General features: G+C 46.7%; 1 protein-coding gene across 1 annotated transcript in view; it reads right to left on the bottom strand.

Annotated features, from left to right (window-relative positions):
• The window catches only part of ADCY6 (adenylate cyclase 6), a 180,610-nt gene that overhangs the window by 39,535 nt on the left and 127,337 nt on the right, over positions 1–13,738 (bottom strand). The window contains exon 11 of the mRNA XM_066585787.1: positions 3,563–3,588. Within this exon, the coding sequence (XP_066441884.1) occupies positions 3,563–3,588 (26 nt within the window). The remainder of the gene's footprint in view (positions 1–3,562; positions 3,589–13,738) is intronic.

The raw sequence follows: 13,738 nt of genomic DNA, 5'->3' as shown, positions 1-13,738 counted from the left end.
CGTTACAGGAATGCCTGCAGGGGGGATGGGGAGGGCGAGGGGAGAACACCGCAAAGTGCTGCCTTGGGCAGGGCTTACCCGGTCTAGCATCTGTTTCTGCGGTTCCCCCGGTCCAGCTGGAGCCTCTGGTCCTGACGCTTGGATGCTGTCGGAAGTCGACGCTGGTGTACCATACGATCTCGCGGCGTTGGTGACCCGGCAGGTGCTGTGGCAGGGACTGCTGCGGAGTTGCTACTGCTGCTGGTGCCCGAGACAGGAGGTGCTGCTGCTGTCCGGGTGCTTTCTCCGTTGCAGAAGGAAACTGCAGAGGGAAACTGCAGGACTGCAGGGCTGAACGGCTGGAAGGCTGCTGTGTGCTTCAGGCGAGCTGCAGGTGCTGGGCTCAGAGGTGTAGACCAATGAAGTGTCCCAGAGCGTGGCCATTCCTCTGTCCGGCGGTCTTTTTACACTCACCCCGGTCGGAGGGGGCGTGGCCTGCCCCGGAAGCGTCCCCGCGACCCGGGAGTGACGCTTTCCGGCCGTGACGACGGCGCTCCGCCCCCCGGAGCGCCGTGCCCGGAGGTGGCCTGCCGGCCGGCGTCCCGGCGTCCTGCGACACGCAAGCTTCTATCCCTGGCCGGGAGAGCTGCCGCTGCCGCCGCCTTTGCTGCTGCTATCGCCGCTGCCGTCGCCGCTGCCGCTGCCCCCGCCGTTGCCACCGCCGACGTCCTGATGCTCCTTAAGGTATGTGTTCAAAGCTTGGCTGTGCGGTCTGTCCGTATGGCGCCGGAATGCTCCATAGTCCCAAGCGGGGGTGTCTTTGTCCTGGGAGCCACAGCCTGCCCTTGCGTCGACTACTCCAGCAGTGCTGCCCCCTACGCGTCACCGTCAGACAGTGCGCTACTCCAGGGAGGGGGAGCCCTATGGCTGGCGGGTAACCGACTCAGATGCGCATTGCATGGTCGGGCCCCTTTTTCTTCTCTGGGTGAGACGCCGCAGTAGTGGTGGAGACACCCCCTGCCTGCGTCTCCCCCGGGAGGCCAGTAGAGCCAGGGAAAAGCCCCGACTCCCCGGATTCCCGCGAATAGCTCTTTCCATGTCTGCCTCCTAGCAGACACTAAGCTAAAGACTAATTAGCTGAGCGCCTGCAGGGGGGATATAGCCAGGTAGGGAGGAGCTAACACTTTTTTGCTTAGTGTCGCCTCCTAGGGCAGTGGCTATATCCCATGGTCTAGGCTGTGGCCCCCAATGATACGGACGAGAAATACAAATTCCAGCAATTTCTCCTTAAAAGGGTTATTATTAGAGATGAGCGAGCCCGCTCGGATAGGGCAGTTACTCGAGCGAGCATCGCTCTTCTCGAGTAACTGCATTCTAGTCCGAGCAGGGTCAGGGGGCGGGGGGGGGGGGGGGAGAAAGATCTCTCCCCACCCCCACCCCCCACCCCAGCTCACACCCGCCGACCCCCTGAGCCTGCTCGGACGAGGATGCAGTTACTCGAGAAGAGTGATACTCGCCCGAGTATCTGCCTTATCCGAGCGTGCTCGCTCATCTCTAGTTATTATTAGGAATATTGCCTTTCAATTAAAAGTGCATTTTGCTGGGGCAGCCATGTAGTGATGAAGGGTCATCAGAGTAATGCTGCCTTTAGACGGAACGATAATCGCTCAAAAAATCGTTCAACCGAGTGAAAGTGAACAATAATCATTCAGTCTAAACCTGCCGCAACGACAAACCTGAATCTTGCGCTTGTCATTCAGTTCCTCTAGGCATAAAAATCATCGTTTGCTCATCTACTTATTGCTCGGTCTAAACGGCAATCACTGAGTCCCTCTCATTCACTTATACAGGGATTGAATGATTCTGAGCGAGTCTCATTTGAATGAGCCAACGGTCTAATCAGGTTGTACAAGTATGAATGAGTTAGCGGTGACGTCACTCGCTTGTTTGCTCGTTCAAATGAGAATTGGCTCGACTGAAAGGACCCCAATGCATGGACAGCTAAAGTCCGCCAGAGTAGGAGCAACTCTAACTGATAAGCTTTATGCCCCGGCTCACAAAGAGATAGTCATGTATAGCAGTTGTCTATGGCTGGCTGCACTGCACATGAGTGTAATTCGCTGTCTGCCGCCATCACGTGACAGTTGCGCAGCATGTAGCAAGTACCCAATGACATTGTGTATTTTGTGCGGGGCGCCGATTGCCCGACACATTATCTTGGCCTGTATGCGCCAACATAGAACATGCTACGATCTTTATTGTACAATATATGTGCTTGACAGCATGCGAGCCTATGGCAGTGTAACGACTGTGGATGTGGAACCACTGTGTCAACCCACCAGGTAGGTAATGATCCAATCCAGCACGGCTGACAGGCGACCCCAGCGTGTGAGATAAGATACTAGATGTATAAACCCTGTATACAGATGAGGACTAGGAAAAGTATCTTTTCCTGAGCTGATAAGAAGAGGAAAAACCACAGCCTATAAGCAGGGCTGGCGTCCTGATAAGGACGACCCTGTGGTCCTCCTCCAGGCGCTGACTGACCTTGACAGGACAGAACACCTATATGACAAAAGACCGAACAATACCGGAAGTATGGAAACAAAGGAGGAACAAGCTGACAAAGGATAAAAAGAAAAGTAGACTCACAACAACAACAGGCAGCAGGATACAGAAACGGAGGAACAAGAAAACACAGAACACGAGCAGATAGCAAGATAGTAAGATAATTGCCGAAGCAGCGGCTAAACAAGGAGTTATGGAAACAAATATCACAACAACACTGCAGCACTGTCTGAAAGGCCCAGGACAGCTATATAGGGCGGTGATTAGAAAAGGTGCATTAGCTGATCAGGAGGCCCAGAAGAAATTAACCCTAAGAGTGGTGGAAGAGAATAAGTATAAGCTCAGTGAACAGGGAGAGCAGGACGACGCCCACTTCTTCCAGACACAGGAGCAGAGGATTGTGTCTGAACAGTGCACCTATGAGGCAGATTGCTACAGTATATTCCGTGTGTGGAGTACACTGTACCAACATGGTTGTGTGAGAGAGCCCTTAGGCCTAATGTCCACGGGCCCATTTGATTTGCGGGATATCCACAAATCAAGCCGCCCATAGGCACACATTAGCGTCTGCAGGACAGTAAAAAGCATGCAGATGTGATTTTTTCCCCGGCATGTGGACTGCACGCGAGGGGAAGAAATCGCAGCATGCTCCATTTAGTCTGCGGATCCTGCGGGACAGCTTCCATTGAAGTCAATGGAAGCCGTCATATCTGCGGCAAAGCCACAGCTGTCATTGTGGCTGTGCTGCGGATCTGCGGCAAAGCAAGACATTAAAAAATCCACTGCGCATGCGTCCTGCACGTCCCCAGCACTTCTGGACGCATCCGCCGCGCTGAAGGAAGAAGATCCGTCCGGCGCAGAAGAGATCCTTGCTGGAGCCGGAGAGGTAAGAAAACCTTTTTTTCTCCCAATGTCCGCGGGCACGCAGGTACCACAGGGTACGTTTCAAAAATATAGAGCGCACAACATGGATTTGCACAAACAGTATATAGGAACACTTGTGTTTTTTACTTACTTGTCTTTACTTGATTCATCAATGCCCTGAGAAAAGAAAGACAACCGCATTATGGGGTTTACCCTTTACAAATAACATTTCCCTACAGCAACTGTGCTTTAATATTGTATAGATGCATTTATATTATTTTGCAAATATCAATGCTGAATGCCAATAATATAGTGAACAACACACTAAGGGTAAGGTAATAGAATGCAATGCTTAGATTTAAGGTTCCAGGTACTGGAGATCTTATTCTAATGCCATCTCTAAGCTAAGGCCTAGATCCATAGAGGTTCCTAAGGGAAATATTCACAAACCTTTTCTTTATTATTGGTTTTTCATGCTGTAGGTTTTCACGCAAGCGTATTTTTCATTACTATTACATATGTTTCTGGAAGCCCTCAACAGACGACCAGTAGAGAGGATCTGATCATCCGACAGGCACTAGAAGCTACAAGTGTTTCATTGTCCGCCATCCAGAGACAGGTGGCACCATCGTTTCAGTCCTGTGTCTGGTGGAACCATTTCCAGGTGCCTAAAGGACATTTAGTCTCATGGCGCCCATTAAGTCTACAGCTTTTGACACCCACCTTCGTCTCCATTTGCAAAGGTGGCGTGAACTATGAAACAGGACGCTACGGAGTGGAAGGAAGTGGTCTTCACTGACAACGGCTGGGTTCATGTCTGGAGGCCTAGGGGCAAGCGCCTCAATCCTGCCTTTGTTGTGGAGCAGCACACTGTCCACTGCTGCTGTGATGGTTTGGGGGCCACCACATACGACAGTCGGTCACCCCTAGTAGTGGTACGAGGGGCAATGATAGTTCAGGACATCCTGCAGCTACATGTATTCCTCTCATGGCGGTTTCCATGGGGCATTTTCCAGCAGGATAATGCTCAGCTGCACACACAAGGGGGTCACAGGAACCTCCACAACATTGTCACAGTTCCGTGGCTTCCTGGTCGCCAGATTTATCACCAATAGAGCATGTATGGGACCCTCTGGGATGCCAACTTTGACAGACTATGAGTTTGCACAATCTAGAGGCTCAGTTACAGCAAATGTTGAGCGATATGCCATAGCATACCATACGGAACCTGTATGCCTCCTGCCCGGATCACATCTTGTATCCAAGCTAAAAATGGCCCAACAGGATACAAGAGCTCCCATGCCCGCCCGTATCACATCTTGTATTCAAGCTAGAGGCGATACAGCAGGGTACTAGAGCCTCCATGCCGCCCATATCATATCTTCTATCCAAGCTACAGGTGGCCCAACAGGGTACTAGAGCCTGCATGCCTGCCCGTATCACATCACACATTCAAGCTAGAGGTGGTATAACTGGGTACTAGATCCTCCGTGCCCACCCGTATCACATTTTGTATCCAAGCTAGAGGCAGTACAACAGGGTACTAAAGCCTCCATGCCCTCCCGTATCACATCTTGTATCCAAGCTAGAGGCGGTACAACAGGGTACTAGAGCCTCCATGCCCCCCGTATCACATCTTGTATCCAAGCTAGAGTCGGTACAACAGGGTACTAGAGCCTTCATGCCAGCCCGTATCACATCTTGTATCCAAGCCAGAGGCAGTATAACAGGGCACTAGAGCCTCCATGCCCACCTGTATCACATCTTGTATCCAAGCTAGAGGCGGTACAACAGGGTACTAGAGCCTCCATGCCTGCCCGTATCACATCTTGTATCCAAGCTAGAGGCGGTACAACAGGGTACTAGAGCCTCCATGCCCACCCACATCACATCTTGTATCTAAGCTAGAGGCAGTACAACAGGGTACTAGAGCCTCCATGCCCACCCGCATCACATCTTGTATCTAAGCTAGAAGCAGTACAACAGGGTACTAGAACCTCTCTTCAATTGTTCAGTTTTCCACAATACATTCTCCTTTCGCTCTGATACTGTAATCTCTTACTTATATCAACGTTACAATCACACAGAGAAAGTTTCATCCCGTTCCAACAACTCTTTGTGCTTAATTTTATTTTTTTTACAATGAGCATATTTATGCATAATCATTAAGAACCTTTTTACTCAAAACGATTATTATCACTGGATGGGGGAAATCCGAATCGTTCAGTGTAAATGTTGTCAACGACTGGACGATAAACAATAATTTGTTCGCTCTTTGTTCGTCGCTCAGTTCACGTAGACATAAAACCCAACAACAATCGGCCTTCGTAAATATGCAGTCGATCATTTGTGAACAGCTGCCTGTTTCCTGTCAATGGAAGCCGGCGGCCGGAAGCGATCTCTGGTCCCCTCCGCCTCCATTCACAGAATAACTATTGCTCTTGTGTAAAGCACGACAGAAAGAGTCAGAAAGTAGTCCTTGTTGCCCGCTGCAAGCAACCAGAACTCAGCTTTCATTTCTAAAACTCTGAATCCACCAAGCTAGGCGTTAATATTTACTCCCATGCGATGTCTTAGCCGTGAACACAAATATTGTGAAAATACTAGATTGCGCTTGGAGTGAAACGCGCCGTATTTCTGTCTGTAAATGCCAGTTGTTTCTTTTTGTTTTTTTAATTGCGAAACAGAATGTTGAAAATATCCGCTCTTTATGGTGCTAACATAGACTTCACGTAATTAGTCACGTCTAACAGCGGTTTATTTATAACCCTCCATGCAGGCGGTTTCCAAGCACACATCTGCTCATAGGAGCTGGTATGCTGCAGAATATCACAGGAAACAATTAAATCATGTAGAATTCTGGCCAGTCATCCAGAGCTGATGTCACTTTTGGCACGGCACGTTCCCAAAAAATTGTTTGTAAACAGAAAACTGATATGAGCCAGATCAAGGGAGCCTGTAACTCTTCAACGCTCGTTGAACCACAGCTCCAAGCATGAAGAATACACAGTGCCATTAGAATAATATTAAGTAGTATAGAAATATAGACAGGGTTAAAAAAAAAAAAAAAAAAAAAAGCTGAACATGTTCCAATTTTGCGAAATATTTTATATTCCGATTAACCCCCCCAAACAACGTTCTTTGGGACTGTGGCTGCATGGAGATAAGCTTCGTTTATATACCATTCTCCGCTGCACGGACTGGCTGTTTGTTGTTCAAGTGGACTGGCCAATCAACCCCGTTGGGAGTGCAAGCTCGCTAAGCTTATCTCTGAGAACATTAATTGTTATGTTTATGACTACCCTAGTATGTAGAATGGCCCTTTTACACTGAATGATGACATTATGATTCTCGCTTGCCCGAGTGAACGAGCTGGTGATGTCATCATCTGGTTGTTCGCATATGTGAATCCTGTTTAGATTGGCAGATCATCATTGGCAATCGTGAACTTCTCGTTCACTTCCTGTTCAGTGTATCACAGTTGCATGGGTCTTAGCTGAGCTAAAAGTCAAGCAACTCCGGACAGGTGAGCAATTTTGTGCTTAGTGCTCTGTTCGAAGCCGTATGTAGACAAGACTAACACCCAAATTCAATGTTTCCAGACAGAAATTAGTCCATAATCATGTAAAGTACCTTTTATTCTGAAAAGTCACCTAAATCAATAGGTATGCTTAATTCATAAAAAAGAACAAAAAAACACTTTATAAAAGCTTTAATATTAACTGGCATCTTTTTGACAATAGTGGGATACAGCTCTGCTCATACTTCTGTTAATGCGTTTCCATTGCTCCTTGGTGCACAGAACAGTGGCCCCAACCATTGGCTTGAGAGCCACATGTGGCTCGTGACCCTTTTACTATGTGGCTTACCATAGTAATTTTGAGTTTTAAATACATGGTTGAAAATGTAATAAAAATGACACAGGTCTACCAAGCCCAACCTACAATCCTACAGTGTTGATCCTGAGAAAGACTAAACCCCTATGAGGTGGGTGCCAATTGCTCCATTTTGGGGGGAAAATTTCTTCATAATTCCAAATGAACAATTCCCGCCTGCTGAAAGAACTTCACTGCACTGCCGGACAACCAAGCGGCTGGATGCGCCTGAGCCCCGATAGCGGTAGAGAGGTGAGTATTTTTTTTTTTACACGTCAAGGATGATTTTTAGGGAAGGGCTTCTATTTAAAGCCTTTCCCCGAAAATCACTGCACGCAGCCCATTAAAAGCAATGGTGCATGGACTGGCACTCGAGTATAAGCCGAGGGGGGCTTTTTCAGCATAAAAATTGTGCTGAAAAAGTCGGTTTATACTCGAGTATATACGCTAACTTGTCACACTCATCATCTCTGCGTGAGATAGCAGTGACCTCATTATTTTCATAACTGGGTTCATTTCTCTGCATAACGGCGCAATTGCTCACATACCGGTGTGGAGCCGCCCTAACTCTAATGATTTCACACTCACAGGGTGGATTTTCTCACAATAGCTGAATGTTCATACAAAAAATAAAAAATCTCTGCCCATGCCCTTTACCAGGATACTGGCATTCTACTACTGCCCTGCTCTGCAATTCTTAGAGCATTCTCAAACTGAAGCGTATGCATTTATTAGTGAACAGCTCCCTATAGAAATAAAGTGGGTTCAACTTTTTCGACTGCTGGGAACATAATACTTCTGTATTGGTAGCACTAGTCGTTAAAAGCCAAATATACAAGGATTACATCCAGGCTTCTAACTAGGTGAAATTCCAAAATTGCACAATTTTGTCTTCTTTTTAGGTCAAGAAGCTTGTCTTAAAAATGCAGGAGTAAGCTGATGGCCAGGAGGTCACTTATCACTACTACAGCTTGTTGAAACAGCTTCTAGCGACAATATTAGCGCTGGTGACAGGAGGAGGTTGATACCAAGGGATGGACTGTAGACACCCTCCACCCGCTAATCAACACCCTCGGTGATTCTGACCCAGCATCTTGACGTAAGGCCAAGGAAAGCTCTGTTCACACCTCCTTTTTTTTCCTTCCATCGATGGTATATGTAGGTAGTATTCGCTGACAATTACCTCCAATGAAAGGCTAGAGAGTTTGTATAAGAGCGCTATGACGTTAACCCTTTCCAATCCAATTTTGGATGCAGGGTTTCCTAAAAGGCTTTCTCTTTTTGCTGTTATACAACGATGCCATCTGCTGGCTAAAGCCAGTGTGTGCGCACCAGAGAGGCTTTGACAGCAGGATGGCTTGCAATAGACGGTAAGAATACCCTGTCGGACGTTTTCTGGCATTGGAGCTGTACAAGCTTCAATCAGAATGTAGGAAGATGTCAGACAGTGTATGGGAAAGGGTTAATGCTCGAGTATTAGCTCTAATTGCCGGGCTGCACCTTCGGTTGGAAAAACACAAGCACTAGCGGTAGATGCTAGCACCTTGTCTAATAGCACCCTAAGAGGTGAGAAAAAAATTATATACAGGGTTAACAAAATTAAATTATCGCCCCTGTGCTTTTACATAGGAGCAACAGTTGTCCTGTGAATGGAGGCAGAGCGGACCAGGGATCATTCCAGCCCACTCCCCTCCACTTACACTGTGGTGAGCCAAAATGGTGACTACATACACTATGATGGGTTTCATATGTATGTCCGTGCCAAAGTTTGAAGTAGTGGTTTGTAGACAAGAGTTTCATAGGGAAAAGAACAACCCAATAACTCAGCTCCTTTCTCTAGCCAATCAGCACCAAGTTATATAAATTGTTGTCCTGTTCAGAAAACTTCGGGAAGTGTTTTTTTTTTGTATACAACAGTTTAGTAGGGGAATGAACAGCCCAATATCTCAGCTCCTTTCTCTAGCCAAGAGACGTCCCACCAGTCGGTGAAAAATCTAGATCAGCAGTACAAGAGCAGAAAGAAAGGCAATAGCACTAAATAGCCACTATCTTCAGAATGGGCAAAGTTGACTGGAATGAAATAAGACACTGACCCTTTGCACCACCCAAAAAGTTGAATGAATGTAAGTTTTAAGTTAAAGTGCCTAATTCCCTGGAATGTTTTCTCAAGGGGACCACTACCCCACAACATCACACCAGGAAACTGCAGCCAACCCACAGTATCAGTCCCCAAGCCTTCACTGTGATCTACCAGAATGGGAGTTACAACGGAACAGCCACCATGATCTAAACTTCCTATATGGGACATTACAACAGTAAACAGGCAGTTGCTCAAAGATTTAAGGACTCCTGTGTACATGGCCGAACAATCAATTGGCTTTTAGATGAGCCCTGTTGGTGGTACACAAGATCACTATTGCGTGAATTTGCTGTTAACAGTGATAATTTAGGCAATAATTTCCTTGTGTAGAGGTACCTTAACCCCTCAGATGCCACGGTCAATGCTGGCCGCAGCACCTGAGTGATTTTACAGAAAAAAATATTTTTTTCTGTTACACATCGGGTCTTATTTACTAATACTGTCTAAACGTTAGACAAAGCAAACTGAGACTAGACAGTCTGTATCACAGTACCTCTGCTGAATAATACATTTTAAGGCCTCGGTCACACGACCGTTTTTTGGTCCGATCTGCAGACGCGCTTGCGATCTGCAGATCTATAGACCAAATGCATCCCAATGGGATCGGCCACATGTCCTTTTTATGCGGATGTCCGATAAATTATAGGACACAACAATTCGCAGAACGCGCCTATCTGCGTTCTGCGCAACGCTGTGTTCTATATATGCGCTCACTGGGGACGGCAGCAGCGCCGACCCCATTGAGAACATATACTTAAAGATCGTTCTCCTCTGCCACAGCTGTAACAGCTGTGGCAGAGAAGAAAGATGTTCGCCCATTGAATTCAATGGAGCCGGCAATACAGCAATGGGCTGCCAGCTAGCACGGGATGAATTTTCGGGAAGGGCTTAAAAATATAAGCCCTTCCCTGAAAAGCATCCTAAAAATGTGTAAAAAAAAAATTATACTCACCTTTTCCCTGCAGCCGGAGTTCAGCCGCGTCTGGCCGGCAGTTCTCCTGAACTGCTCTGTGTGGTATTCAGCAGGCGGGGATTTAAAATCCTCGCCTGCTGAATGGGCTGCCTCTGATTGGTCACAGCCCTCACCAATCAGAGGCAGCTCTCACTCACCCATTCATGAATTGGTGAGTGAGTGCTGCCTCTGATTGGCTGAGCGCAGGGATCAATCAGGGGCAGCTCTCAGCTATTGAATGACAATACAGCCCCTGGCTGTATTACCGGCTCCATTGAATTCAATGGGTGAACATCGTTCTTCTCTGCCACAGCTGTTACAGCTGTGGCAGAGGAGAACGATCTTTAAGTATATGTTCTCAATGGGGTCGGCGCTGCTGCCGGCCCCATTGAGCGCATATATAGAACACAGCGATGCGCAGAACGTAGATAGGCTCGCTCTGCGAATCGTTGTGTCCTATAATTTATCGGACATCCGCATAAAAAGCGGACATGTGACCGATCCCATTGGGATGCATTTGGTCTATAGATCTGCAGATCGTAAGCGCGTCTGCAGATCGGACCAAAAAACGGTTGTGTGACCGAGGCCTAAGACTGTCTAGTCTAAGTTTAGACCAACTATTAGTTGGCTTAATTTACGGAAAAGATTGTGGCAAACTTTTGGAAAAATTTGCGTCATTTCGGAAGAATATTTTGCACAATTTAGGCTAGGTTTCTTTTTCGGACAAGTCGGAAAAACTGTCTAAAAGCATTTTAATTATGGCACAAAGCAAGTAACAGTCTTCTAGCTTAATTTTATGACAAAAAACTGTTATAGTAAATGAGCCTCAACGTTTTACTATCAAAAATAAATAAAATAGACATAATCTTCGCTGCATCCCTGTGACACATATTATAAAATTAACAGTAACAAAACATAAACATAAAGAATGACATACCAGCTGTTTACTCTTCATCTCACCTCTTAAAATCAGGAATAAAAAGTACTCAAAAAGCAAAATATATACCAAAATAATACCAATAAAACTACAAGTCATCCAGCCAAAAATGAGATTCCATAGAGCTAAGTTGCCGAAAACGAAGAAAGTCTTGGAATGCAGCGACAAAGTAACAAATCATTTCTTAAAAATCAGTATTTTTACTGTGCAGAAAACACAACAAAAACTATATAAATTTTTTATCACAGTAATTGTAACAACCTGAAGAATAAAGTTGTTACACTACAATATGCAACTTTTTTTTTTACCGCAAATTGAAAATAAATCCTCAAAAAACAAGTAAATTGCACTGCACTCCTGCGGATAGGTCATCAATAAGAGTTGCCTGAAAAACCTCTTTAAAGGGAGCTTGTCACTGGGTTCACCGAGGACAGATCTGCACAGCGCCCCCTTGTGAGTGCTATGTGGAAACACTGTAGTGTTTCAGAATAAACATGCTTTGAAGTTTGCCTCGACGGAGTTCCGAGTCAAAGAAGTGGGGCCGCACCAGGCTCTCCCTGCCCGCAGTATGTTGACTGACAGGTCTTTCCCTACACACAAGCATGGAGAGAGCTGTCAGTCAAGTGGGGAGAGCCTGGTGCGGCCCGCCTCGTTGACTTGAGAACTCCAAGTCAAACAGGCAAACTTCAAAGTGTGTTATTTCTAAAACACAGCGGCGTTTCAGAATAACACTTACATGGGGGATCTGTGCGCATCTGTCTCGGTGACAGGCTCCTTTTAAGGCGTTGTTGTAGAAGTTGAAAGTCCTCCTACGGTCATATTTATAGTGGCAAATTTAAGCCTGCATGCAATTTTTGTTTCAAATAGCTGAGGCACGTTTGCATGAAGGTAGAAGCAAGTGTAAATTATCGAGTTGTACTTTTAGAGAAAATGAGTTGGAATAAAAGTTATTAACCCTTTCCAATCCAATTTGTATCCTGGTTTTCCTAGGGGGGCTTACTCTTTTTCTGCCGTTATACAACAGCGCTATATGCTGGCTAAAGCCAGTACTGCATGAGGTGACAAGTTGGATAGGCTCCGACAGCAGAGAGGCTGGTAATATACAGTAAGAGAACCCCGACAGATGTCTACCAACATCGGAGCTGTACAGCCTTAAATCATAATGTCGTAAGACATCAGACAGTGGATTGGAAAGGGTTACACGGTGCATATTTCTCCGTTGTGCTTTCTCGAAAACTGTACATTTTGGTGTGCAAATGTGCATGCCTGCTGTCCCCATGTTTTCATGAACACGAAAGATATATATTATTCACAAGCATGAGATTTCAGGCTATCAATGAGGTTACTAATGCTTGTCTGAGGAACGTTCTGCCATGCTGAATGCACTTGGGCACACAGATCATCAAGATGTGCTGCTGGCAGCTCCCTTTGGAATTGCCGACAAATGACGTCACAGATGCGCTCAATGGGAGACAAGTCCGAAGACGCAGCAGGCGATGGTAAAACATTTAGGGCTCCTGCCCACAGATGGATATTTGCTGCGGAATTCACTGCAGGCGTTCGCACCGCGGAGGAGCAGCAAATAGCGCCAATAGAATGCTATGGGAAATCGACTCTTTCTGCACACTTGTGGAAACCAATTGCGGTTTCCGCAAACAGAGGAAAAGTCGCAGCACGCTCCATTTTTCCGCGGATCCCGTGTGGACGGCTTCCATTGAAGTCAATTGTTGGGAGCTCACAAATTCCGCGTTCTCGCTAGGCGATGACATGGGAGAAGCAGGAGTTCAGAAAAGGAAAAATCTATACTTCGCATGACCGATGGTGAACCATGTGGACCATCCGCAGTACAAATGAAAACAAAAGTAAACAGGTACGAATGGACACCGCTGCTCCCAGGGCAGGAGCCCTTAGGCCACGCAGGCTGCTCACAGTTGCACGAGCAACATGTGCCCTGGCACTGTTGTGTTGAAAAAAGGCTCCCGAGACACTTAGGGCTCCGGCACACTTGCATTTTTCTTGCGCGTTTTTTTCACGCGATTGTCAATGGGACTTTCTAATGTTAAAAACGCATCGCACAAAAATTGCAAAGTACCAACTTGCGATGCGTGAAATAAACGCAGCGTTATCGCATGAAAAGAACGCGTGAGAAAAAACCCAGGTGTGCGGGAGCCCTTAGGAGAAATGGCCGTACGACTGGTTCCACGACCAAGTCAATATAACACTGTAAGACTAGAGGGGTCCGGCTACTATGTATTATACCACCTCACACCATAATCCCAGGGGTACGACTAGTGTGACTTTCCTTCATGAAGGCCTCTTCATGGTGTTGTCCACATGGTCCCCAAGACCAATCTCCGACTATCATTGCATCAGAGACAAAAGCGGGACTCATGGCTGAAGAGGACAGATCTCCATTCCAGACT

The sequence above is a fragment of the Eleutherodactylus coqui genome, chromosome 1 (assembly GCF_035609145.1).
Source record: "Eleutherodactylus coqui strain aEleCoq1 chromosome 1, aEleCoq1.hap1, whole genome shotgun sequence".
NCBI classification, from domain to species: domain Eukaryota; kingdom Metazoa; phylum Chordata; class Amphibia; order Anura; family Eleutherodactylidae; genus Eleutherodactylus; species Eleutherodactylus coqui.
The sequence above is the reverse complement of the archived record's forward strand: the minus strand, read 5'-3'. Positions and strand labels throughout refer to the sequence as shown.